At 45.1% G+C, this 24,969-nt stretch overlaps 1 protein-coding gene across 1 annotated transcript; it reads left to right on the top strand.

Annotated features, from left to right (window-relative positions):
• Nucleotides 1-113: 113 nt before the first annotated feature.
• GM2A (GM2 ganglioside activator) lies at nt 114-16,979 on the top strand. The gene is made up of 4 exons (XM_040239560.1): nt 114-385; nt 5,754-5,906; nt 15,225-15,407; nt 15,746-16,979. The coding sequence occupies exons 1-4, from the start codon at nt 296-298 to the stop codon at nt 15,899-15,901; spliced, it is 582 nt and encodes a 193-aa protein (XP_040095494.1). The 5' UTR covers nt 114-295; the 3' UTR covers nt 15,902-16,979.
• Nucleotides 16,980-24,969: the final 7,990 nt, after the last annotated feature.

Here is a 24,969-nt window from a genome sequence, read left to right as displayed (position 1 = left end):
GGCACCGCCTTCATCCTCTGAAGGCACCGCCTTCATCCTCTGAAGGCGAGGCCTGACGCCCGCGCGTGAAGCGAGGGTCTAAACGAGGAACCTCTAGGGGGCGGGGCCGGGAGAGCTCTGTCCAATCCCCGGCCCCGGAATCTCAGATCCGGAGGGGGCGGGGCACATTGGGAAGTGGCCTCATTCAGCTTTGCATAGCAATGCACAGCTTTGCATAACCAATACAGGCAGGTATTTAACAGAGTCGTCGCCTCCACGAACCTGCAGTTAACCAGGCGAGGACCCACCCTTTACGATGAGCCCCCTGTTGCAGGCTCCCTTCCTAATCTCCCTGGGCTTGCTTCTTGCCGGCCCAGCGCTTCCTGCACGCATTCTCCAGAACCGGGTGAGTGCTCCCTCCTTTAGGAGGCTGCTGCCAGCATCCCTGCCGAGCTCGGGTTGTGCGGCTTAGGGTGGGATAAGGAGGTGGCCTCTCCGGTCTCTAGAATTACTTTTTTGCAGTAGAACTTCCCAAAGTCACTAATCATGGGACTCTGAGTGGGTCCTTTTCTCTCTCCGCGTTTCAGTTGGGTTTCGGTTTCCCCATCTGGCCAGAGGGTGGACTGTAAGGCCTTGCTCTGCCCCAGACTGTTTTGGAAGGATTAATCTCACTCTCTCGTGTACTCTCCTGTCCTCTTTCCAAATGTCTGAATAAAGTTTTGTAGAATTGCAAGACCAATTCTCTACTCCCAGGCCCAGAGACTTAGCCTCATTTACATGTCCCCTCTTTTACCCCATGAGAAGGCCTGGCACCCAACTGCTCCCCTCTGTACTTCTCTGAGGCGCTGCCTGTTCTGGTGGGTGGGTGGTTCTGAGAGGCTCTTCAGGCCAGAAGGTCCAAACTTGCTCCTCTAGCAACAAAGCTGCAGCCCTGCTCCTGGGCGTGAGTCATGGAGAGGGTCCAACCTACAAATTTCCCCCTTGTCGTCTCGGTCACTGTGCCCTAGATCCTTGGGAAAGGGAAATTCTGTCATTCTGAGAAGTAGAGAAGCCTAATTCCATGGCTTCTGCTGCACAGCTAGGGGTCAGACACTTGATATCTTTGGCAGCAAAGAGAGAGGCCCAGCCTAGGTACCCTCCCTCCAACCAGCTGGGAAGTGTTCGTCAGAGCCAGGAATAGGGCGGTATAGGGGAAAGAGGGATAGGACTAGGAACCTTGGCTTCTGATCCCTCCTCTGTCTCTAATCCACGGGCATGGCATTTGGGCTCCTTAAGCCTTGGTCTCCTCGTCTGTAAAATGGGCTTGATAACACCAGCCTGCCTTTCTCAGTGGTTGTGGATGAAAGGAAATGCTTCCCTGGATGGAAAAGCTCTTAAATCTTAAACTCAGAAAGTGATAGAAGCCAGTGTGCTCAGTCTCACCCTCCCTAAGGGCAGAGTCTATTTTGCCAATTGAATGGAGGTGCAAAGAGCTCTTGGCTTTATTGTCCCAGAGAATTCACAGTTAGTCCCTGAGTGTTGGTTGTGAATGTTTCTCTGGGCTCCAGATCTGACCACGATGGGGTGGAATCTAGCTAAGGCTTGAACTTTCCCTGTGTCCCCCTTCTCCTGCATATCTTGGCTGTGGATGCCATCCCAGGCCAGAGTGTCTTAGGTTGGCAGTTTTGGAGAGGCCATGAGAACTCAGGGAGTTAACCTACCTTACCGAGCCCCAGGGAGGATGGTGCTCATCTGAGATTCCACAGTAATGGGTACTTCTTTCCATGCTTATCTTCTATCATCTGGGTTTTCTCCGGGCTCATGTGATTTGGAACCCTGACCCTGAGACCCTGGGCCACAGGAAGGCTTGGGGTGACAGTAAGCAGTGAGTATCAGGAAACCAGATTGAGTTCCAGTTCCTCTTCTAGCATCAAGTGGGTCTCATGGCCCTAGGCTGTGGTGAGCCTTAGATAACAGGGGAGAATGTCTTGAGCCAGATTGGGTATACAATAGGTGCTTAATAGACTCTCTGATACTGTCTGATATCATTTACTATGCACACACTATGTGCTGTGTGTTGAACCATGTGCTTTTTTTCCCCTAATAAGCTTATTTTAGGGGAATAATTATAGACTTAGAGAAAAGTTGCAAAGAAAGTATAGAATTCCCACATACCCCTCACTTGATTTCCCCTGCTAACATCTTTTTACCACGGTGGGGCTTCCCCAGTGGCTCAGTGGTAAAGAAACCACCTGTCAATGCAGGAGACGCAGGTTCGATCCCTGGGTCAGGAAGGTCCCCTGGAGGAGGGCATGGCAACCACTCCAGTATTCTTGCCTGGAGAATCCCATGGACAGAGGAGCCCAGCAGGCTACAGTCCATGGGGTCGCAGAGTCGGACACAACTGAAGCAATTTAGCGCACACATACACATGCATTGGACTTCCCTCGTGGCTCAGACGGTAAAGAGTCTGCCTACAATGCAGGAGAACTGGGTTCAATCCCTGGGTTGGGAAGATCCCCTGGAGAAGGAAATGGCAACCCACTCCAGTACCATTGCCTGGAAAATCCCATGGACGGAGAAGCCTGGCGGGCTACAGTCCATGGGGTCGAAAAGAGTCAGACACGACTGAGCAGCTTCACTTTCACACAAACATTACCATGGTACGTGTGTCAAGACTGAGAAGCCAACAGAGGTACGTTACCACTAGCTAAACTCTTAGACTTACATTTGGATTTTACCAGTTTTCCCACTGATGTCCTCTTTCGGTTCCAGGATCTAGTCTGGGGCACCACATTGCATGTTGTTGTCCTGTCGCTCCCGCCTCCTCTGGTCTGTGACAGTTTCTGAGTCGTGTGTTTTCACGGCTGTGACAGTGTTGAAGAGTTGGGACCTTGAGAATTTGTATTCTTTCTGTTTACAAATGTCTCACCATAGTAACCCTGTGAGAAGATGTAATTATGCCCACTTATTAGATGAAAAAATAGAGCCTCAAGAAGGGTCACCTGACTCCTGTTCTCAGCTAGTAAGAGTGGCTACAGTGTGGTTTTAATCCAGCTCTGTGACTTGCATCCATATTTCTGCATCCATAGCTGTACCTTTGCCCTCTTCCTATGCTGCTTCTTCCCATATGTTAGCCTGGGCTGGGATGACAGATATCTGGTGCCAGGTCTGCCCTTAGTGGGCACTGTTAAGGCATCATACCTCCTTTTCCTGATGAACCTGGACTTGACTGCAGAATTCATTATGACAGAAGCCTCTAGTCAGTCATTGAGAAATCACTTTGTTAAGTCTCCCCAGGGACTGGGGGAAGGAGAAGCAGGACACTTTGGACACTTCAACCTGGAATCAATCCTCACGGTGAGTCAGGCTGCCTTGGCATCTGTGAAAGCGGCTCCAGAAAATGGCCAGTCCGCCTACCCACCCTCCAGGCCAACTCTTAGTCCCAGGCACTCTTTCATTTGATATTGGCCTCCTAATTGGTCTCCCCTTACCAAACAGGACCCTTTGCAATCCACTCTCAACCATAAATCAGAGCAGGGCACTCTCCTGCAATGGCATTACATTGCATTTATAGGAAATCCAGCCTCCTGATGATGACCTATGAGGTCTTGCATTTATTAAACAACCCTGCCACCACTCTACCCTTATCTAGGTGTCTCGTCCATTATATCTAGCCCACTGGCCTTGTAGGGCCCAGAGCAGTTGAATGTCTTCCCAACACAGGTCGCATGTTCCTTTGCTCATGTTCCCTCTGCCTGAACCTTCTTTCAGTACATGCATGGCTGGCTCCTCATCTTGCAAGATTATCCCTTCTCAGCACCCTATTTAAGTGAGTCCTCTGTTACTTTTAACATGACCCTCTGTTTGTTTCATTTATGGCACCCAGAGATCATAGTGGGTAATATTTATTTACATTAGACTATAAGCTCCTCACTGCAGGGCAGGCACATCTCTGATTGTTTACCTGTATGAATAGCACTTGGCCCTGGGTCTGTGATCATTCCTCCATAAATATCTGTGGAATGAACACTGAAGGAAACATTTGTTGGTACCTACCCTAAGGGGCCGTGGGGAACACAGGGATGAATCAGGCCTTTCTTAGTCATGGTCTGATGCTTCATTCCAAGGAACCGAAGCCCATTCCAAGAAGCTCAGGTAAAGGGAAGTTTATTTCAGGTATACAAGGAATCTCATGGAACTAATGGCAGGAAGCAGGGGCTGGGATGTCTAATGGCTATCATTTAGTGGGCCAGCTCATGCTTTGTGTCTGGCACTGGGTTATGAGCTTTATGTATTACATGCTGTCACACTCGCAGCACTGTCACAGGTCTGAGAGGAAAGCCGAAATGACTCCACTTAAAAAATGAGGAAACTGCAGCTCCAAAGGGGAAACTGGCCTACAGAATCACATGATGTAGTGGTCAAGCTAGGGTTTCAAGCCATGTCTACTGACTTGATGTACCCCATGTCTCACTCTAGAAACATGTTCTTGGCTACTCTCCTGCACTGCCTATTTAGATAGGGGGCAGGGGAAGGGGTGACACTATCTGCTCTCTTTTCTACAGACCAGCAGAGCCCTTAGTTCTTGACCCTTTGACTTGGTCACGAGTCTGTGTGCTGGCTCCATCTTAAAGTTTATGACCCCATGACTGCTCAAAGCCCAAAATCCTCTGAGTGATTTTGCCTCTGTCTCACTTCCCAAATTGGAGGCAGAGAGAATCTGTCAGCCTAGTCTGTGTTAGGTATTGTCTTCTGGTCCACCTACCTGTGGCTGTGTTGATGATGGAGGTTGACTTGGGGATGTGGGGATTGGCAGGTTTTCCTTCTAAGATGGGATGTGCCTGGGGGAACTACTGAAAGTCTCTCATAGATGGCCTTCAGGTGGGATGTGCATGGGGGCAATACTGAAAGTCTCTCGTAGATGGCCTTCAGGGGGCTGGGAAAAGTGCGAGTGGGTGGGCAGAGCCTGCAGGATGTGGGGAGTGTGGTCATAGACAAGGTTCCGTGGGAGTGGGGAGTCAGTGGTCACTTGTATTTAGACATGATGGTGGAGTCAGGAATCAGGAGACCTCTTGGGGGATGTGGAGGAGGAGGTGGAGGAGGATATGGCTCAGCAGACGGGAGGGGGATGACTTGGGGTGTGGGACCAGGCAGGGCATGAGCAGTGGGATGGGAGTAAAAATGCACTGGTTAGGACTGGGAAGTTTGTTCACTGGGGACTGTTCATCAAGTGGCCCCCTGGGGATCTTTTCATGTGTGTCCTGGTCCCTCCCTGACTTAACTGTCCCTCCTTGAGGGTGTGGTGTTCCATGCTGTTATGTTCCCCATTGTTTTGTGTTCTTTATTGTTCCTGGTCCTGGACTGGGCCCGAGGTGTGACGTGAATCAGGTTCTGGGCATGGGCTGTAAAGGTGAATCCTCCAAAAACTTCCCTCTGAGAAGATGCCAAGACTAGCAGGAGAGGTGGGTGGAGCAGGGAGGTGAGGGATCAGAGAAGCTGGATATGGCTAGTCACCTATTCTGAAGTTCAGGGTCTGTGATATTGTCCTCTATAGTTCATGGCACACATTTGGGAGATTGTCTTTTAAGTCTTTTAGTAGAGTCCTGCCTACAAAATGGGTAGGACCAGAGTTATCCTAGGTTTACAGATGTGGAGTTGCAGACGAAGCTCAGAGCCAGCGGGTACCTCATCCATGGGCACATGGTCAGTAACCGCTCTGTTAATTCAACTTTTTGTCAACCTTTTGTCAACTCTTTTCTCTCCTTGCTGCTATATGTCCTTGGCTCTCCCAGCTGGGTAGCTTTTCCTGGGATAACTGCGATGCAGGGAAGGACCCTGCGGTGATCAACAGCCTGACTCTGGAACCTGACCCTATTGCCATTCCGGGGAACTTGACCATCACTGCTGAGGCCAAGACCAGTGCTGTCCTCAGCGATCCTCTGAAGGTGAGCCCAGGGTCAGGGAGGCACTGGAAGGAAGGTGCTGTGGGCTAAGGGCAGGGCCCTGAGGCATGTACACTCAGGGAACTTAATACTTTTGGAATCCTGGAATCCCAGAGCAGCAAAAACAACATAGATTTGTTTAAGTGTCCTTTCATAAGTTTGCCTTTTGTATTTTTGTTTCAGAGTAACCAGTTCATTCATGCCTGCTGTCTGTTTTGGGGGTGGATATTTGTTTTCATACAAAACAACAGAGGCTTTCTGTGTATCCATGGCAATTATATATGTCATAGTTCTTTCCTCATTGCTCCCTTTATATCATATGCTTATATGCCTTCAGCCTGTCCTGGTGCAGATCTATTCTGGCACCAGTTTCCACTGGACTCTTTAAAAAGTTGTCTGATTTGGAATCTGTGTCCATGAAACTGCCCTTTGACTTGGTTAATCACAGCCCCTACCTCATATGTTTCTGAGCTATTATTGAATTAGTAACATGGAGAGTGCCTTGCACAGGGCCTGGCACACATGACCAGCTCAGTACACATTCAGTCAGTTCAGTTTAGTCATTCAGTCGTGTCTGACTCTTTGCAACTGCATGGACTGCAGAAGGCCAGGCCTCCCTGTCCATCACCAACTCCTGGAGTTTACCCAAACTCATGTTCATTGAGTCAGTGATGCCATCTAACCATCTCATCCTCTGTTGTCCCCTTCTCCTCCTGTCTTCAATCTTTCCCAGCATCAGGGTCTTTTCTAGTGAGTCAGTACTTTGCATCAGGTGGTCAAAATATTGGAGTTTCAACTTCAACATCAGTCCTTCCAATGAATATTCAGGACTGATTTCCTTTAGGATGGACTGGTTGGATCTCTTTGCAGTCTAAGGGACTCTCAAGAATCTTCTCCAACACCACTGTTCAAAAGCATCAATTCTTCACCTTTCAGCTTTCTTTATAGTCCAAATCTCACATCCATACATGATTACTGGAAAAACCATAGCCTTGACTAGACAGACCTTTGTTGACAAACTAATGTCTCTGCTTTTTAATATGCTGTCTAGGTTGGTCATAACTTTTCTTCCAAGGAGTGAAGTGAAGTGAAGTCACTGTCATGTCCGACTCTTTGCGACCCCCATGGACGGTAGCCTGCCAGGCTCCTCCATCCATTGGATTTTCCAGTCAAGAATACTGGAGTGGGTTGCCATTTCCTTCTGCAGAGGATCTTCCTGACCCAGGGATTGAACCGGGGTCTCCCACATTACAGGTAGACTCCATTACATCTGAGCCACCAGGGATGTGCTGGTGGCTCCTTACTTCCAACGAGTAAGCGTCTTTTAATTTCATGGCTGCAGTCACCATCTGCAGTGATTCTGAAGCCCAAGAAAATAAAGTCTGTCACTGTTTCCATTGCTTCCCCATCTATTTGCCATGAAGTGATGGGACCGAATGCCATGATCTTAGTTTTCTGAATGTTGAGCTTTAAGCCAACTTTTTTACTCTCTTCTTTCACTTTCATCAAGAGGCTCTTGAGTTCTTCTTCACTTTCTGCCATAAGGGTGGTGTCATCTACATATCTGAGGTTATTGATATTTCTCCCGGCAATCTTGATTCCAGCTTGTGCTTCTTCCAGCCCAGCGTTTCTCATGATATACTCTGCATGTAAGTTAAATAAGCAGAGTGACAATATACAGCCGTGATGTACTCCTTTTCCTACTTGGAACCAGTCTGTTGTTCCATGTCCAGTTCTAACTGTTGCTTCCTGACCTGCATACAGATTTCTCAAGAGGCAGGTCAGGTGGTCTGGTATTCCCATCTTGTTAAGAATTTTCCACAGTTTATTGTGATCCACACAGTCAAAGGTTTTGGCGTAGCCAATAAAGCAGAAATAGATGTTTTTCTGAAACTCTCTTGCTTTTTCAAAGATCTGATGTGTGTTGGCAATTTGATCTCTGGTTCCTCTGGCTTTTCTAAATCCAGCTTGAACATCTAGAAGTTCATAGTTCACATACTGTTGAAGCCTGGCTTGGAGAATTTTGAGCATTACTTTGCTAGCGTATGAGATGAATGCGATTGTGCGATAGTTTCAACATTCTTTGGCATTGCCTTTCTTTGGGACTGGAATGAAAACTGACTTTTTCCAGTCCTGTGCCATTGTGGTTATCTGGGTCAATAAAATCTTTTTTGTATAGTTCTTCTTTGTATTCTTGCCACCTCTTTGAATATCTTCTGATTTTGTTAGGTCCGTTCCATTTCTGTTGTTTATTGTGCCTATCTTTGCATGAAATGGTCCCTTGGTATCTCTAATTTTTTTGAAGAGATCTCTAGTCTTTCCCATTCAATTTTCTTCCTGTTTCTTTGCATTGATCACTGAGGAAGGCTTTCTCATCTCTCTTTGCTCTTCTTTGGAACACTGCAATCAGATGGATATATATTTCCTTTCTCCTTTGCCTTTCACTTCTCTTCTTTTCTCAGCTATGTGTAAGGCCTCCTCAGACAACCATTTTGCCTTTTTCATTTCTTTTTTTTTGAGGATGGTTTTGATTACTGCCTCCTGTACAATGTTGCTAACCTCCATCCATAGTTCTTCAGGCACTCTGTTAAATCTAATCCCTTGAATCTATTTGTCACTTCCACTGTATAATCATAAGGGATTTAATGGGCCTAGTGATTTTCTCTATGTTTTTCAATTTAAGTCTGAATTTTGTAATAAGGAGTTCATGGTCTGAGTCACAGTTAGCTCCTGGTCTTGTTTTTGCTGAGTGTAATAGAGCAGTCCAGTGGTCATGTATGGATGTGACAGTTGGACTGTGAAGAAAGCTGAGCACCAAAGAATTGATACTTTTGAACTGTGGTGTTGGAGAAGACTCTTGAGAGTCCCTTGGACTGGAAGGAGGTCCAACCAGTCCATCCTAAAGGAGATCAGTCTTGGGTGTTCATTGGAAGGACTGATGCTAAAGCTGAAACTCCAGTACTTTGGCCACCTCATGCAAAGAGTTGACTCATTGGAAAAGACTCTGATGCTGGGAGGGATTGGGGGCAGGAGGAGAAGGGGACGACAGAGGTTGAGATGGCTGGATGGCATCACCGACTCAATGGACGTGAGTCTGAGGGAACTCCTGGAGTTGGTGATGAACAGGGAGGCCTGGTGTGCTGCGATTCATGGGGTCTCAAAGAGTCGGACACGACTGAGGGACTGAACTGAACCAAACCAAATAGAGCTTCTCCATCTTCAGCTACAAAGAATATAATCGGTATAATAAACCTATAATAAGTTGAAAATATCATAAGTCAAAAATGCATTTAATACACCCAAGCTATGTAACATCAGAGCTTAGCTTCGCCTACCTTAGCCATTCTTGGAACATGCATATTAGCCTATGGTTAGGCAAAGTCATCTAATACCAAGTCTATTTTATGATATCATATTGCATATCTCATTCACCAACTCAATGGACATGAGTTTGGGTAAACAATGGGAGTTGGTGATGGACAGGGAGGCCTGGTGTGCTGCAGTCCATGGGGTCAAGAGTCAGACATGACTGAGCAGCTGAACTGAACTGAACTGATGGCATATCTCATATAATTTATTGAATACTGTACTGAAACAAAAGCCAGAATGGTTGTCTGGGTGCAGAATGGTTTAAGTACATCAGCTTTTATGATCACATGGCTGACTGGGAGCTGTGACTTCCTGCCACTACTGAGCATCACAAGAAGAGAAAATAGTACTGTATATTGCTAGCCCTGAAAATGATCAAATTCCAAAATGGGAAGTACAGTTCCTACTGAATGTGTATTGCTTCTGCACACTGTAAAGTCAAAAACCTTTAAGTTGAGCCATGGTAAGTCTGTACTTTATTACCTGTCATAAATTTAGGCCATTGAACTTTTAAAAATTGGACTCAGATTCCCACTGTCCTTTCCCTTCCTCCTACGTTTCTCTTATATAATGTATATGCTCCTGATTTGGTTCCTTTATCTTTGCATAGGGTATATGCATCAGTTCAGTTCAGTTCAGTCGCTCAGGCGTGTCCGATTCTTTGCGACCCCATGAATCGCAGCACTCCAGGACTCCCTGTTCATCACCATCTCCCAGAGTTCCCTCAGACTCACATCCATCGAGTCCGTGATGCCATCCAGCCATCTCATCCTCGGTCATCCCCTTCTCCTCCTGCTCCCAATCCCTCCCAGCATCAGAGTCTTTTCCAATGAGTCAACTCTTCTCATGAGATGGCCAAAGTACTGGAGTTTCAGCTTTAGCGTCATTCCTTCCAAAGAAATCCCAGGGTTGATCTCCTTCAGAATGGACTGGTTGGATCTCCTTGCAGTCCAAGGGACTCTCAAGAGTCTTCTCCAACACCACAGTTCAAAAGCATCAGTTCTTTGGTGCTCAGCCTTCTTCACAGTCCAACTCTCACATCCATACATGACCACAGGAAAAACCATAGCCTTGACTAGACGGACCTTAGTCGGCAAAGTAATGTCCCTGCTTTTGAATATACTATCTAGGTTGGTCATAACTTTTCTTCCAAGGAGTAAGTGTCTTTTAATTTCATGGCTGCAATCACCATCTGCAGTGATTTTGGAGCCCCCCAAAATAAAAGAGTCCGAAATGCAGTACTTGGATGCAATCTCAAAAACGACAGAATGATCTCTGTTCGTCTCCAAGGCAAACCATTCAATATCACAGTTATCTAAGTCTATGCCCCAACCAGTAACGCTGAAGAAGCTGAAGTTGAACGGTTTTATGAAAACCTACAAGACCTTTTAGAACTAACACCCCCAAAAGATGTCCTTTTCATTATAGGGGACTGGAATGCAAAAGTAGGAAGTCAAGAAACACCTGGAGTAACAGGCAAATTTGGTCTTGGAATGTGGAATGAAGCAGGGCAAAGACTAATAGAGTTTTGCCAAGAAAATGCACTGGTCATAGCAAACACCCTCTTCAAACAACACAAGAGAAGACTCTACACATGGACATCACCAGATGGTCAACACCAAAATCAGATTGATTATATTCTATGCCGCCAAAGATGGCGAAGCTCTATACAGTCAACAAAAACAAGACCAGGAGCTGACTGTGGCTCAGATCACGAGCTCCTTATTGCCAAATTCAGACTTACATTGAAGAAAGTAGGGAAAACCACTAGACCATTCAGGAATGACCTAAATCAAATCCCTTATGATTATACAGTGGAAGTGAGAAATAGATTTAAGGGCCTAGATCTGGTAGATAGAGTACCTGATGAACTATGGAATGAGGTTTGTGACACTGTACAGGAGACGGGGATCAAGACCATCCCCATGGAAAAGAAATGCAAAAAAGCAAAATGGCTGTTTGAGGAGGCCTTACAAATAGCTGTGAAAAGAAGAGAGGTGAAAAGCAAAGGAAAAAAGGAAAGATATAAGCATCTGAATGCAGAGTTCCAAAGAATAGCAAGAAGAGATAAGAAAGTCTTCTTCAGCGATCAATGCAAAGAAATAGAGGAAAACAACAGAATGGGAAAGACTAGAGATCTCTTCAAGAAAAATTAGAGATACCAAGGGAACATTTCATGCAAAGATGGGCTCGATAAAGGGTATATGCATACTCCTTATTAAATGAAAGCTTCTCAGTACTTTTGTTGGAGAAAAGGTGATAAGCCTCCTTTTACAGATAAGGGACACTGAGGCTCAGGGAAGGATGTAACTTGCGCCAGGTCAAGGCTGGTGTCCTTATCTAATGTTTCCTGTTCCTGAACTCTTTCTGGCAGGGAAGTAGAATTAGTGTTTGAAGTTTAGCAGGGGAGTACCCCAGGACTTTCCTCTTATCAGCAAAAACCCTGCCTAGTAGAGCTGCCCAGACTCAAGTACCTTATAAGCCTGAAGGGCTCTTAAGGTCAATGACTTCCCTCCTTGTTACTGGGACCCAAAGAAGAGTGACTGGTTCAGGCTCTGCAGCCTACTAGTGGTAGGAGAGACACTTCCTCCTTGTCCTTGCTGAAGTAAAATTTCTTCAGTCAAAAGTTCCATTTGGAACCTGGATGAATTTGATGCCAACTGCTAGTCAAAGCTTTGGTTTTTCCAGTAATCATGTATAGATGTGAGAGTTGGACTATAAAGAAAGCTGAGCTCTGAAGAATTGATGCTTTTGAACTGTGGTGTTGGAGAAAACTCTTGAGAGTCCCTTGGCCTGCAAGGAGATCCAACCAGTCCATCCTCAAGAAATCAGTCCTGAATATTCATTGAAAGGACTGATGTTGAAGTTGAAACTCCAATACTTTGGCCACCTGATGCGACAAAATGACTCACTAGAAAAGACCCTGATGCTGGGAAAGATTGAAGGTGGGAGGAGAAAGGGACAACAGAGGATGAGATGGTTGGATGGCATCACTGACTTGATGGACAAGCTCCAGGAGTTGGTGATGGACAGGGAAAACTGGCGCGCTGCAGTCCATGGGGTCGCAAAGAGTCAGTACGACTAAGTGACTGAACTGACTGATTGCAATTTTTAGAAGTCGGATGCCCCAGATTCTGTGAGCCATGGGCAAGACTGGAGTCTGTCCAGGAATGCCTTTTTCATTTGATGTGTTCCACAGGGTTTGGCATAATTTAGAACTCCCTTCTTTGAGCTCTTAAGTTCCAGGGTCTGAGACCTTGGTTTCCCCGTCCTCAGGAGTGGTAAATTGCCACTATGTTTGGCATGTACTTATTTCAGGCTTTTAGACATGTGGTGTTTAGGCCTGATGGGTTAGCTTTCTTTTCTCTCTGAAGTCTTGTACCTGCAGTGCCTCTGCCCAAGCCCTGTGTTTGAGGTGTAAGTGCCTCTCCCCAGTCTCATCACATGGCCCCCCTTCAAGTCAGTGCATCTCTACCTACAGCTACTATCCCTGAGCTAGAAGAGACCAAGAGAAAAGTCATTGTTTTCAACTTGCAAGACACTTTACTCTTAGGATGTCATATCTGGTAGGTCTCTTCAAGATCATGACATCCAAATATTCCACGGTCAAAATGGAGGAGCAGAGGCCTGAGAGGGGAAGGGACTTGCCGAAGCACCCTGGTGGGTACAGAGATCCTGATTCCATTACCTGCCAATGCCTCTGTCTGTCCTGTGTTGCCAGGTCCTGTGATACAGGGGTTTATTTAGGTTGAGCTGTGGAGGTGCTAAGGAAGTCCTGGACTAGAGGGATTGATGGTTCCCTTGTTACTCAGCCTTGCTTGCTCTTTTTTTTGGCCATGCTGGATGTCTTGCAAGATCTTAGTTCCCCAACCAGGGACTGAACCCAGTGCATGGCTGGAAAGCACCAAGTCCTAACCACTGGACCATCAGGGAACTCTCCTTGCATTCTCTTCTGAGCCATATGAGCAGGTAGACTGAGAGCAAGGACTGGAAAATCAGTCATGGTTTGTAATCCCCCAATAGCAGTAGCAGGCTTGGTTATTGCTTAAGTTCCAGGCGCCCCTACCTAGTACCTCCTGTGCTATGCTTGTCCTGGCTGGGGGACACCTAGCACCTGGTAGATGCAGCCCCACAGGTTTCCACTCCTATAGGAGGAGCCCAGGCAGGACTTGGTCCCTGGTGGTCCCCTTAGCTGGGTGTTCCTGTTCAGGGCAGAACTGGCTTAACCATTTTCATTGGGATGTTGGCAAAACCAGGAATGGCACTGGCTAAGAGAAGTCCCATAGGAAGGAATTTTTGGATTTCAGGCAGTGTGCTATTTGACAGGCATTGTGTCACTCAGTGGGACCTTGTAAGAGGCTGACACTCTATAAAGATCCCATTTTGGAGATGAGAGAATGGAGACAGAAGAAATTCCCCAAGGGTACCATGCTAGGGCTTCCCAGGTGGCTCAGATGGTAAAGAATCCACCTGCAATATGGAAGACCTGGGTTTGATCCCTGGTTTGGGAAGATCCCCTGGAGGAGGGCATGGCAACCCACCCCAGTATTCTTGCCTGGAAAATCCCATGGACAGAGAATCCCATGGACCGAGGAGCCTGGTTGACTACAGTCCATAAGGTCGCAAAGAGTCGGACACGACTGAGCGACTAAGCACACACCACACTAGGAAGTGGCTGAAGTGGCATTCACTTTCAAGCCTTCAGCTCTTCTAGGCAAAGGGTTCATTGAAGCAGGCTTGGCAGGAGAGGAGAGAGCTGGGCTGGGAGGGGGCTGTGTGTGACTGGAGGTGGGGGTAATATGTGGGGCAGCAGAGTGGGAGGAGGCACGTTTGTGTCTGTCCACTCAGAATACATGGTGCGTGGACTGCTCTGTCCTGGACCTGGGCCCTGATATGTGGGTAGTCGGAATGCTGAGTCCAGAGCCTGCAGAGCCAACCTGAGCCCTGCAGGCTCAAGGGGAATAAATGCCTGTCCAGGACTTGCCTCTTCGAAATGGAACTACTAGATCAAGTGAGCCTGGAGGCTGGGATTCGTAGAATGCTGTGATGTTACAACTGAAAGTGATTTCCTGCCGAAACACCCACAGAGAATCCGACTTCTGCCCTTTGCCGACAGTTTTCTCTGATACCCCGGGGGGATGCGAGAACATGGTCCCTAAGGGACAACTCATTTGGTTCTTAGGCAGCTAATACTTAGTGAATGCTTAGCCCATGCCAGGCACAACTGGTCAGCCCTAGCCTCCAGAAGGGGAGCAGAATCATGGCCGTGTGGAGGTGTATAGCACTCAGAGGTCTCCTTGCCCAGCTTCTCTCTGGGTGCAGGAAGTCCTCCAGCTTCCTTAACTGGATCTAGGACCCCACCTCTTCCTGAAGTAGTTCCATCCCTTGTGACCTCACTAAGATTGTTAAGATCTTCCTCATACCAACCCCCAAAGTGATCTCCCTAAAAATTCATATTGTTTTCAATTCTGTCTGCTATGGCTGCATGGAGGAAATAGGATCCAGGAATAGCAAATAGGTTTCATCTTGGTAAGCAACTCCAGTCAGCTGGTGGTAGCTGCCTAAGGTCCTAGGAAGGAACAGGTTCTGAAGCCAAGACTGGGCTCGGAAGGGAAGTCTAGAAGCAATGCCATAGTTAGCAAATTAGCAGTTACATGACAAGTGCATTTTGCCTTCAACCAATGGATAGTAAATACCTAAAGAATGCTAAGACAGTGTGTTCAGTGCAGGGGGAAAACAAAGTCACATTTGATTATTAATGGTCTGCTGTGGGCACAGGAAAGGATAATACTGGGGCAGGTACCACAATACTGTCATTTCTGGATCAGAGTATTGTCAAGATCCCATCCGATTAAAACCTTTATGTTAAAAGAAAATGCTGACCTTTGAAAGAGGCAGAGGAACTGGTTCATCTGCCTTGGAATTGTACATTTTCTGCAACTCTCTCACCAGGTGGAATTAACTGTGGAGAAGCACATAGCCGGCTTCTGGGTCAAAATTCCATGTGTGGACAACATTGGTAGCTGCACCTATGACAACTTCTGTAATATACTTGAAATGTTAATTCCCATTGAGGAACCCTGCCCGGAACCACTGCACACCTATGGGCTTCCCTGTCACTGTCCCTTCAAAGAAGTAAGTACAAGGAGGGGAGAGCATTTCCCTGTGACTGGAGTAGAGACGTGGCATTGGGAGACGTTCTCTTGCAGACCTGGACATCTGTGGGTGTAAATTGACTTGATCTATCCTGAATCACTTACCTTTGGGGGGCCTTGGTTTATCCATCTGTGAAATGGGAAACCTGATGCTCGATCTGACCTCCAGTGCCCTTCTGCTATTACATTCCATGCTCTACATGACTCTTAGGAGAGTGGGACGAGGGGTACTTCAAAGCTGCAAACTTAGAGGTCACTCCAGGAGAGAGTCCCGTCTGTAGGCTCCCACTGACCTGCAGTCCACTGGCTTTCCCACAGGGCACCTACTCACTGCCCAAGTCTGACTTCATGCTGCCCGACCTGGAGTTGCCCAGCTGGCTCAGCACGGGGAACTACCGCCTGCAGACCATCTTGAGCAACAATGAGAAGCGGCTGGCTTGTGTCAATATCTCCGCCTCCCTTAAAGGCAAATAAGGTGGCACCTGCCACTGCAGAATGAAGAGGGTGTGAGGAAGGCATCCTCTTCCTCTGTCTTACGTTGGCTAAGGCCAGATTCTACTCTCTGTCCTTTATCAAGCCCTTTTCTACAATGATGATGTTCCCCTGCTGAAAGTCATCTTATGCCACCTACAGAGGTTTTAACTGTGGGCCAGCAGCCTTGACCTAAGGGAGGATGAGCCTGGTGGTTTTTGACAGCCCAGGACACCTACTGGGGTGGCTGTTGCACTTTCAGCCTCACCCTCATATGGCTTTCTCTCTAAAATCTTAACTCATTTTCTAAGGAGGCTAACATGTTTTATGACCCCCACATTCAGAGTGACCTAATCTTGGTCTCCTGAAGTACCTTTATGATTTTTCTCATTGATTTTTTATGTGTCACTGACCTAAAAGCAGAGTGAAAGTACTAACAGTTTTCATTTTACTCCCACTCCCTCTTACAAGGAAGGGTCTGAAGGAGTTGATCTAAATCTATGCCTCTGTTAACTTCTATAACTTAGTGTTCTTTTTCTAGATTTGCCCAGTTAACAGTGGGGCATAGTGTATCCTGGAGAGGCAGAGGCAGGGCATGTGGGAGAACAACTGAGAATGCTCTGTGTATTTCAGGTAGTCTGCAAATTCAGGTGCTTTTAGGGCAAAGCGCGGGCCATCCGTGAGTGATGAGGGCCACGAGAAGCATGTTGTTTCCAGGCTTATCTTGCCTTTGTACAACAGCACTGATCTAAGGCAGCTGCTGCCGCATCTTGAGCTGGGGCCCTAATCAGGAATATGGAGTCTAGGCTGAGTTAGAAAGGGTACTTTCAGTCTGTAGGGGCAGTTGCTGTCCAACAATTGCCAGTGAATTCCACAGGAGACTGTGGGCCCAGCATTATGAAATATTCTCAACATTTTTCCCCTCAAGAGGCTAGAAATCCAGACTTTTATATGAAATCCATTTTTAAATACTGACAGTGAATTATTTTTTTAAAAACACTGCACAGGCAGAAGGGGCCAAACAGACTTGTCAGTAGGGAAATCTGGCTCATGGGAGGCCAGTTCGTGGCCTTGGGTGTAAGAACACACATGCCTTGTCCTTTTAACCTTGAGACAACTCCAGCACTGTTTCTCCTTCTGTGGGGCCGAATCCACAGTACCTGACCCGGTAGGCTCCTCCGATGCTGGGGGAGTGAGGTGGCCGCAGAGCTGAGAGCTCAGGGCCTCCTGCCCTGGCCCAGAGTGTTGTCAGGGTGAGGGAGGCAGCTGAAGAGGTGGCCCTCCCAGCAGCCATTCTGTGGAGCAGGTATCCACGATGAGAGGTGGACTCACATCAGGTGCCTGGGTTTATTCATCATCCTGTCCTCCTGTGACCAGCCTCAGGTTCGGGATATGAAAATATTATGAAATATGAAATCACACGAAGCCTGGAATGGTAATAAATCTTTTTCACTTGCTGAGAATTCCTCCTTTGTTGTGGCTGCATATTTTTTCCCACTGATCACATCTCAGGGTTTCCAGAGCTCGTTTACTGGGTTGCTCCTGCTGGAAGAGTTCACAGCAGCGGGACGAGGGCTGAAGCAATGCCAGGGACTGACTCTTCTGTTCCTGTCTCATGTGCTGCTTGGTATCTCTGCTTCATTCTGTCCAGCACCATCAGCTTCCTTGTTTGTTTTTGACCTTCCCCGTCACAGTATGGCCTCTCCAGCCTTTATTTCCTCTCCTGACTCTTTGGGCATTATTCTCACAGACATATTTTAGTTCCCATCCTTGCATGGAAGGACGTTCAGTAGTTTGGTTAGTCTTTGTGTTTGCTGTGCTTTCAGCCCAGATGCTCCTCCAAGTCTTGTTGAGGGGTGGAGGATGGTGAGGATCTCAAATCACAGAGCAAAGTGAACTTTTTAACAAATGGTGCTGAGCCAAATGGAAAGCCATTTGGAAAAAAGTTGAAATTGGATCCATACTTAATGCCATAGGAAAGAATAAACTTCAATTGAGTCCAGGGTCTAAGTATTAAAAATGAAACCATACAAATACTAAAAAGAAACATGGGTAAAATGTCCAGAGAAAATAAACACTGATAAAGTTGACTGCATAAGAAATAATGTGCTTGGCAAAAGACACAGTCAAAAGACTGGAAGAAAATATTTATAGCACAAATCATAGACAAAAGGTTAATAATATTCCTACTATAAAGAATGAAGTATCAAGGGATCAAAAACCTGATAGGAAAACTGGGAAAATAAATGAACAGATAAACAGTCACATAAAGATATAAAAATGACCCTTAAACATAATAAGATATAGAAACTCACTTCAAAATCAGAAAAATGTAAGTTGAAACAATATTAACATAACATTTGTCAATTTCTTGGGTTGATAAGAAAATAACCACACTACCACAAACCACTAGGCAAGGCTGTGTGGAAAAAGGTCCCCTCAAAATAGCTGATAGGAATACAGACTGGTTCAGTCCTTCAAGAGGGGAATCTGTCAGTGTTACTGATCATGTAGGTTTCCCTGGTGGCTCAGAAGGTAAAGAACCCGCCTGCAAGGCAGGAAACCCAGGTTCAATCGCTGGGTCAGGAAAATCCCCTGGAGAAGGGAATGGTAACCCACTCCAGTATTCTTGCCTGGAGAATCCCATGAACAGAGGAGCTTGACGGGCTACAGTCCAAGGGTTGCAAAGGGTTGGACATGACTGAGTGACTAAACACACACACACTGTTCATGTAGGAAAAATATACATGTGTCTGCTCATATGTACATAAGGAAAAATGAGCTGGAAACGAATGAACTGGTTATTTACAGAGAGTGGAAAAAAGAGGGAAATGATAACAGGGTATAAAGGATGAAGAGGATGGGATGCTTCTGAGTATATCATGTTGTATATCTGACCCTTAGAACCATAATAATGTTTCTGAGTCCCAAATCATAAATCAAGCAGGAGATAAGGGAAATTTAACATGGAATATAAACAGTAACAAAATATATTTCAAATAAATAATACAACAACACCGAAGTGGGTGGGAAAACAAAGTTACAGTATTTTGATGGGGTACTGTAAAGCAACAGAAAAAAGGAACTGCACACAAATACTGTATATACTGTAGTTTGTTTTTCACAGGAATAGCGTTAGCAATTCTAAAAGTATTTCCTGTGTATATTAGGACTGAGAAAATAAATGTGGATAATGAGAGCATGGAGGCATACTGAGACACAGGAACCAACTGGAGGGAGCTCTCAGTGGCCAAGTCTTGGACAACTTGAGCAAGAAAATAAATAATGACAGTAATAGGTTATAATCCTTTGAATGAAAACAAACATCCATGAAGTCTGTACACAACAGAATCTCAACTAAATGTAGAAGGAATGGTATTAATAGGAAAAAAAAATCATTAGGTAAATGCTACTGCCAGAATTGTTGCAGATAAGGAACATCTATGGATGCTAAAATTACTGGATAAACGTATGATGAGAAACAGGATTTTGCATAGTCTCAAGATACCTCTTCACAGGATACAGTTACAAAGGGGGAAATGTAGTGGTGGAGAAACCTGGCAGAAAACACTTACAAGTGATCCAAGTTAACATCACCAGTAAGTAATAAGACAAACTGACATCATGCACCTCCCAATACGGTGCACTGATAAAGGACAGTGACACTTCTCTGGTATTGCCCAAAATGTGTAATCTCATTATCACAAGAAAGATCACACAAACCTAAATTGAGAAACACTACAAAAGAACTGGCCAGTCCTCTTCAAAAATGTCAGGGCCACGAACAGTAAGGAAAGACTGAGGAACAGACAGATCAGAAGAGAATAGGAATTGTGAGATCTAGGATTAGATGCTGGATTAAAAAAATAATCAGAAATAGGATTTCACCAGGGTTAACTATTTAGGTTTAATAATTGTGTTATGTTTGGGTAAGATGTTAACATTAGTGAAAGTTAGGTGATTTAAAGTTCTTTCAAAATAAAAAAGCTATGACAAATCTAGACAGCATATTAAAAATCAGAGACATCACTTTGCTGACAAAGGTCCATATAGTCAAAGCTATGGTTTTTCTAGCAGTCATATATGCATGTGGGAGTTGGATCATAAAGAAGTCTGAGTGCCGAAGAACTGACGCTTTCAAGCTGTGGTGCTGGAGAAGACTTTTGAGAGTCCCTGGAACAGGAAGATCAAACCAGTCAATCCTATAAGAAATGAACCCTGAATATTTATTGGAAGGATTGATGCTGAAGCTCCAGTACTTCAGCCACCTGATGCGAAGAGCCGACTAATTGGAAAAAACCCTGATGCTGGGAAAGATTGAGGGCAAGAGAAGAGGGTGACAGAGGAGGTGGTATGATGGCATCATTGACTCAGTGGACATGAGTTTGAGCAAACTCTGGGAGATAGTGAAGGACAGGGAAGCCTGGCGTGCTGCAGTTCATGGGGTCACAAAGAGACACAACTTAGTGACTGAACAACAACAACAACAATAAGATAAAAAGTTAGAAAAGTATATTGCAGAAGTTTCTCCATGACAACTGAGAAGTGTTACAAAATAGAAGCTTATTAGGGCTTGCAGAGTCTGGGTCAGTGGGTGAAGTCAGGGAGGGTTTTCCTGAGGAAGTGATAACAGATCTGACAAATGAGTAGGAGTTAAGCAGGTAGAGACAAGAGGAAAGAGTTCCAAGTGGAGGAAATAGTATATGTGTAGGCCCTGCAGCAAGGTGAAGCTGCTTTTTGGAAACTGGACAAAGGCAAGTGTGGCTTGAGGGGAAAGGTGCCAGAAGAAGTGAAAGAGGAAGGGAAAGAGCAGATCACAGGGCCTGTGGTTCACTTGTGAGTCTCCCTGACCAGCAAGTCCAACCTTCTAAGTTATGGTCCACTTGAACATTTTTCCTTAAGAGGGTCATATCACTGTAATTTCACTTCCAAGAGGTGTCAGTATGCCAAGTAGAGGTTCTGCTCCCCAACTGCCCCAGGTTTTTTTTTTTTTAACCTTTAATCTTAGATCAGGGAATTGCTTGAGGGGCTCCTAGGTAGGTTTGAGTTTGGCACTGTGTCTGGATGCTATTTGCTAGTAACAAATCTCATGACTCCTTAGAGTGTTGCCTGTCAGTTTCATTCCCAGGGTCACAGTGGCTTATGAATCACTCATGTCACTTGCGTTGACTTGGGAGCCAACTCTTGATGCTTCAGTTTCTGATGGACAACTTCCGCTGCCACCCCCATGCAGGGCTCGTGTTGCTTAGCAGTCTCAATCTGTGTTCTATAGCCATCCCAACCCTCTTATTCCTCTTTCTTTCTTTCAATGGGCTTGTTGAAAATCCAAATTCAGCTTCTCCTTAAAATGGTTCTGTGTAACATTCCCCTCAAAGCCCCAGCCACAGTCCATCTCAGTCATGTTAAGACAAATCACGTTCCTGGAGACAAGAAATGCAGTGGGAAATGATTCTGAAGGTTCTGGGGGTCAGGAATCCTCCTATAGCCTCTGTATCCTCCCAAATATCTCTATTCCAACAACCAGGTCACTGTTTTTGCCAGGGAAGCACATGGCAGCAGAAAATTCACTACACGTTGCTGAAATTGGAAAGGCCAATTTGCGTCCTAACAGTGATCTCAGAGTGCTGGCTGCAATCAGAAACTGTTCTGTACCAGTCATATGGTGGCCTGAGTCTCGTTATCTGGTAACTCACTTCCCTAATCTGAGTTTGCATATCATTCTATTCTGCACTCAAACCTTAGTGCCAGGGTTGGCTACCCACCATCTGTGGACTGTTTAGTGCTACAAGGAGCAGAAATTTTTGCATTCATTTTTCCAGAGGTTCTTTGCAACCCAGAGTCTATTAGTTTCATGGGGTTTGCGATTGCTCTTAAAGTTGCATGCAAAATTTAGTGTATATATATATATATATGTGAATTGTATGGAAGGGGGATCCATGGCTTTCACTAGCTTCAACAAAGTGTATGACCCCTCCAAAAGTTATAAACCACTGTCCTATTTGCATTTTATTGTTCTATATTCTATAGTAAGCCTTCTATATATGTCATAAAGCGTCACCTGCTCTAGGCTCATGGTCTGGGTCCCCAAAGAGCAAAGATTTTATTATTGGCATATATTAATAGGTGTCTTACGTCTTGATAGGATGGTCTGCCCTACCTCCTCTTCCTTCGTGATGCCATAGCTACTTCACATCTCCAAGAGGTTGTTCCTTGACATCTGACCATTGCTAAATGAATGAAGGCGCATTGCAGGGTGAGAACTCTGCCAACTCCAGCTGGGATTCATGTTATTTAGGCCATAGACCCCATCATCAAATGGAAGGCAAGGCTGAAAAGTGATGTTACCTAGAAATACTCATTATTCTGTAGACTTATGCTTTGCATACTTTCCATACAATAACATAGTTCACTATAAAATGCTTTTAAGAAGTGGTGCTTCCATTAGAGTGAAACAGATCATTAAAAGTTTCCCTCACATGAAGTTTCTTTAGTTATAAAATCAGCACATTATTGTTAAAAACGTAACAACACAGGTAAGAAAAAGAAAAAGCATAGGACTCCCCTGGTGGCCCAGTGGTTAAGAATCCAACTTGCAATGCAGGGAACATAGGTTCCATCCCTGGTGCAGGAACTGAGGTCCCACGTGCCACAGGGCAACTAAACCCGTGTGCCTCAACTACTGAAGCCCACGTGCCCATGCTCTGCAACAAGAGAAGCCACCACAGTGAGAAGCCTGCACACAGCAGCTAGAGAGTGGCTCCCGCTTGCCACAACTAGAGAAAGCCCATGCATGCAGCAATGAAGACCCAGAGCAGCCAAAAACAAATAAGTAAATTTACACCCCAAAACCCACCCCAAAACAAAACCACCACCACCAACAAAAACCTATAAAATTTCACTCATAATTGAACCCACTTGGAGAAAATTCCTGTAACATTTTACTGGGTTGGCCACAAACTTTGTTCATGGTTTTTCTATAACATCTTCAGCAAAATGGGAATGAATTATTTTGCAAACCCAGTATGTTGCACATATCCTTCAAAACTATTTGACTATATGCATACATGCTTTTTAAAAAAGAACCAAAATGGCATCAGGTTTCACATTCTAGTTTTCACAGATATATAATGAAACTTATATATTGTACAACTGAATAAAATTTGACATATATACATACCTGGGAAACCATCCTCACATTCAAAATAGTGAACATATTATCCATCACTTCTGAAAGTTTCCTCATGCTGTGCTCACATTTCTCACCTTCAAGGAACCTGATTTTCTTTCTGTCCCTACAGGTTAGGTTGCCTTTTTTTTTTTTTTTTATGAATAGAATGATACAATTTGCCACCAACCAAAAAAAAAAAAAAAAAGCAGGGAATACAGGTTTGATCCCTGGTCCCGTAAGATCCCACACACTGTGGACCAGCTAAGCCTGTGCTCCACAACTACTGAAGTCTGTGCACTCTCGAGCCTGTCCTACACAAGAGAAGTCACCAAAATGAGAAGCCCAAGTGCAACACAAAAAAGAGAAGCCCCTGCTCACCACAACTAGAGAAAGCCTGCAGAGTAATGAAGACCCAGCATAGCCAGAAAGAAAAAAAGATTCATCCATGTTATTGTGTGAATTGATAGTTTGTTCCTATTTATCACGGAATTGTACTCCATGGCTTGGATACACCATAGTTTATCCATTCACTTGTTGATGGACATTTGGGTTGTTTCCTTTTTGCTACTGTAAATACAGTTACCATAAACATGTGGGTACAAGTCTTTTTTTTTTTTTTTTGGCTGTGCCGTACAGCTTGCAGGATCCTACTCAACCAGGGGTTGAGCCTGTGCCTTTGGCAGTAAAAGCTTGGAGTCCTAACCACTAGACTGCCAGGAAATTCCTTTTACAAGTCTTTTTATAGGTAGAAAATCCCTTTCCTTTCAGGTAAATATCTTGAGGTAGAATAGTTGGATTATATGGTAGGTGTGTCGAACTTTTTAAGAAACTACCAAACTGTTTGCCAAAGTGGTTGCACCATGTCCATCCACAATAGCAGTATATGGGAGTTCCAGTTCCTCTCCATCTTTGATGAGTATGACATCTTAACTATAATGTGTCTTCTGAGCTATGAATGAGGTGTATCTCTCCATTTTGTTGCTGTTCAGTCACTAAGTCATGTCTGACTCTTTGAGACCCCATGGAGCACGCCAAGACTTCTTGTCCTTCATCATCTCCCTGAGTTTGCTCAAACTCATCTCCATTGAGTCAATGATGCCATCCAACCATCTCATTCTCTGTCACCCTCTTCTCTTGCCCTCAGTCTTTCCCACCATCAGGGTCTTTTGCAAAGAGTCAGCTCTTCTCATCAGGTGGCTGAAGTACTAGAGCTTCAGCTTCAGCATCAGTCCTTCCAACAAATATTCAGGACTGATTTCTTTTAGGATTGAGTGGTTTGATCTCCTTCCTGTCCAAGGGACCCTTCAAGAGTCTTCTCCAGCACCACAGTTTGAAAGCATCAATTCTTCAGTGCTCAGCCTTCTTTATGGTCCAACTCTTACATCTGCACACAACTACTAGAAAAACCATAGTTTTGACTATATGGATCTTTGTCGGCAAAGTGACATCTCTGCTTTTGAATATGCTGTCTAGGTTTGTCATAGCTTTTCTTCAAAGGAGCAAGCGTCTTTTAATTTTGTGGCTGCAGTCACCATCCACAATGATTTTGGAGCCCAAGAAAATAAAATCTGTCACTGTTTCCACTTTCCCCCCATCTATTTGCCATGAAGTAATGGGACTGATGGGTCTTAATTTCTTTTAGCAGTATTTTATAGATTTTAGTGTACATATTTTTCACATCTTTCATCAGAATTAACCCAGACTATTGCATGTTTTTGGTGCTTTTGTTAAGTGCAGTTTCTAATTGTTCCCAGTCACAAATTTTCAAATAATACATCAACTCTCTATTCCTGGGATAAACCCCACTTGGTCATGATGCATTATTCTTTTAATATATTGCTGAATTTGATTTGCTAAAATTTTGTTTAGCATTTTTACATCTATGTTCACAAAGAATTTTATT

This window comes from Oryx dammah, unplaced genomic scaffold (assembly GCF_014754425.2).
Source record: "Oryx dammah isolate SB20612 unplaced genomic scaffold, SCBI_Odam_1.1 HiC_scaffold_5, whole genome shotgun sequence".
Classification (NCBI taxonomy): Eukaryota; Metazoa; Chordata; class Mammalia; order Artiodactyla; family Bovidae; genus Oryx; species Oryx dammah.
This window is presented reverse-complemented; position numbering and strand designations above follow the sequence as displayed.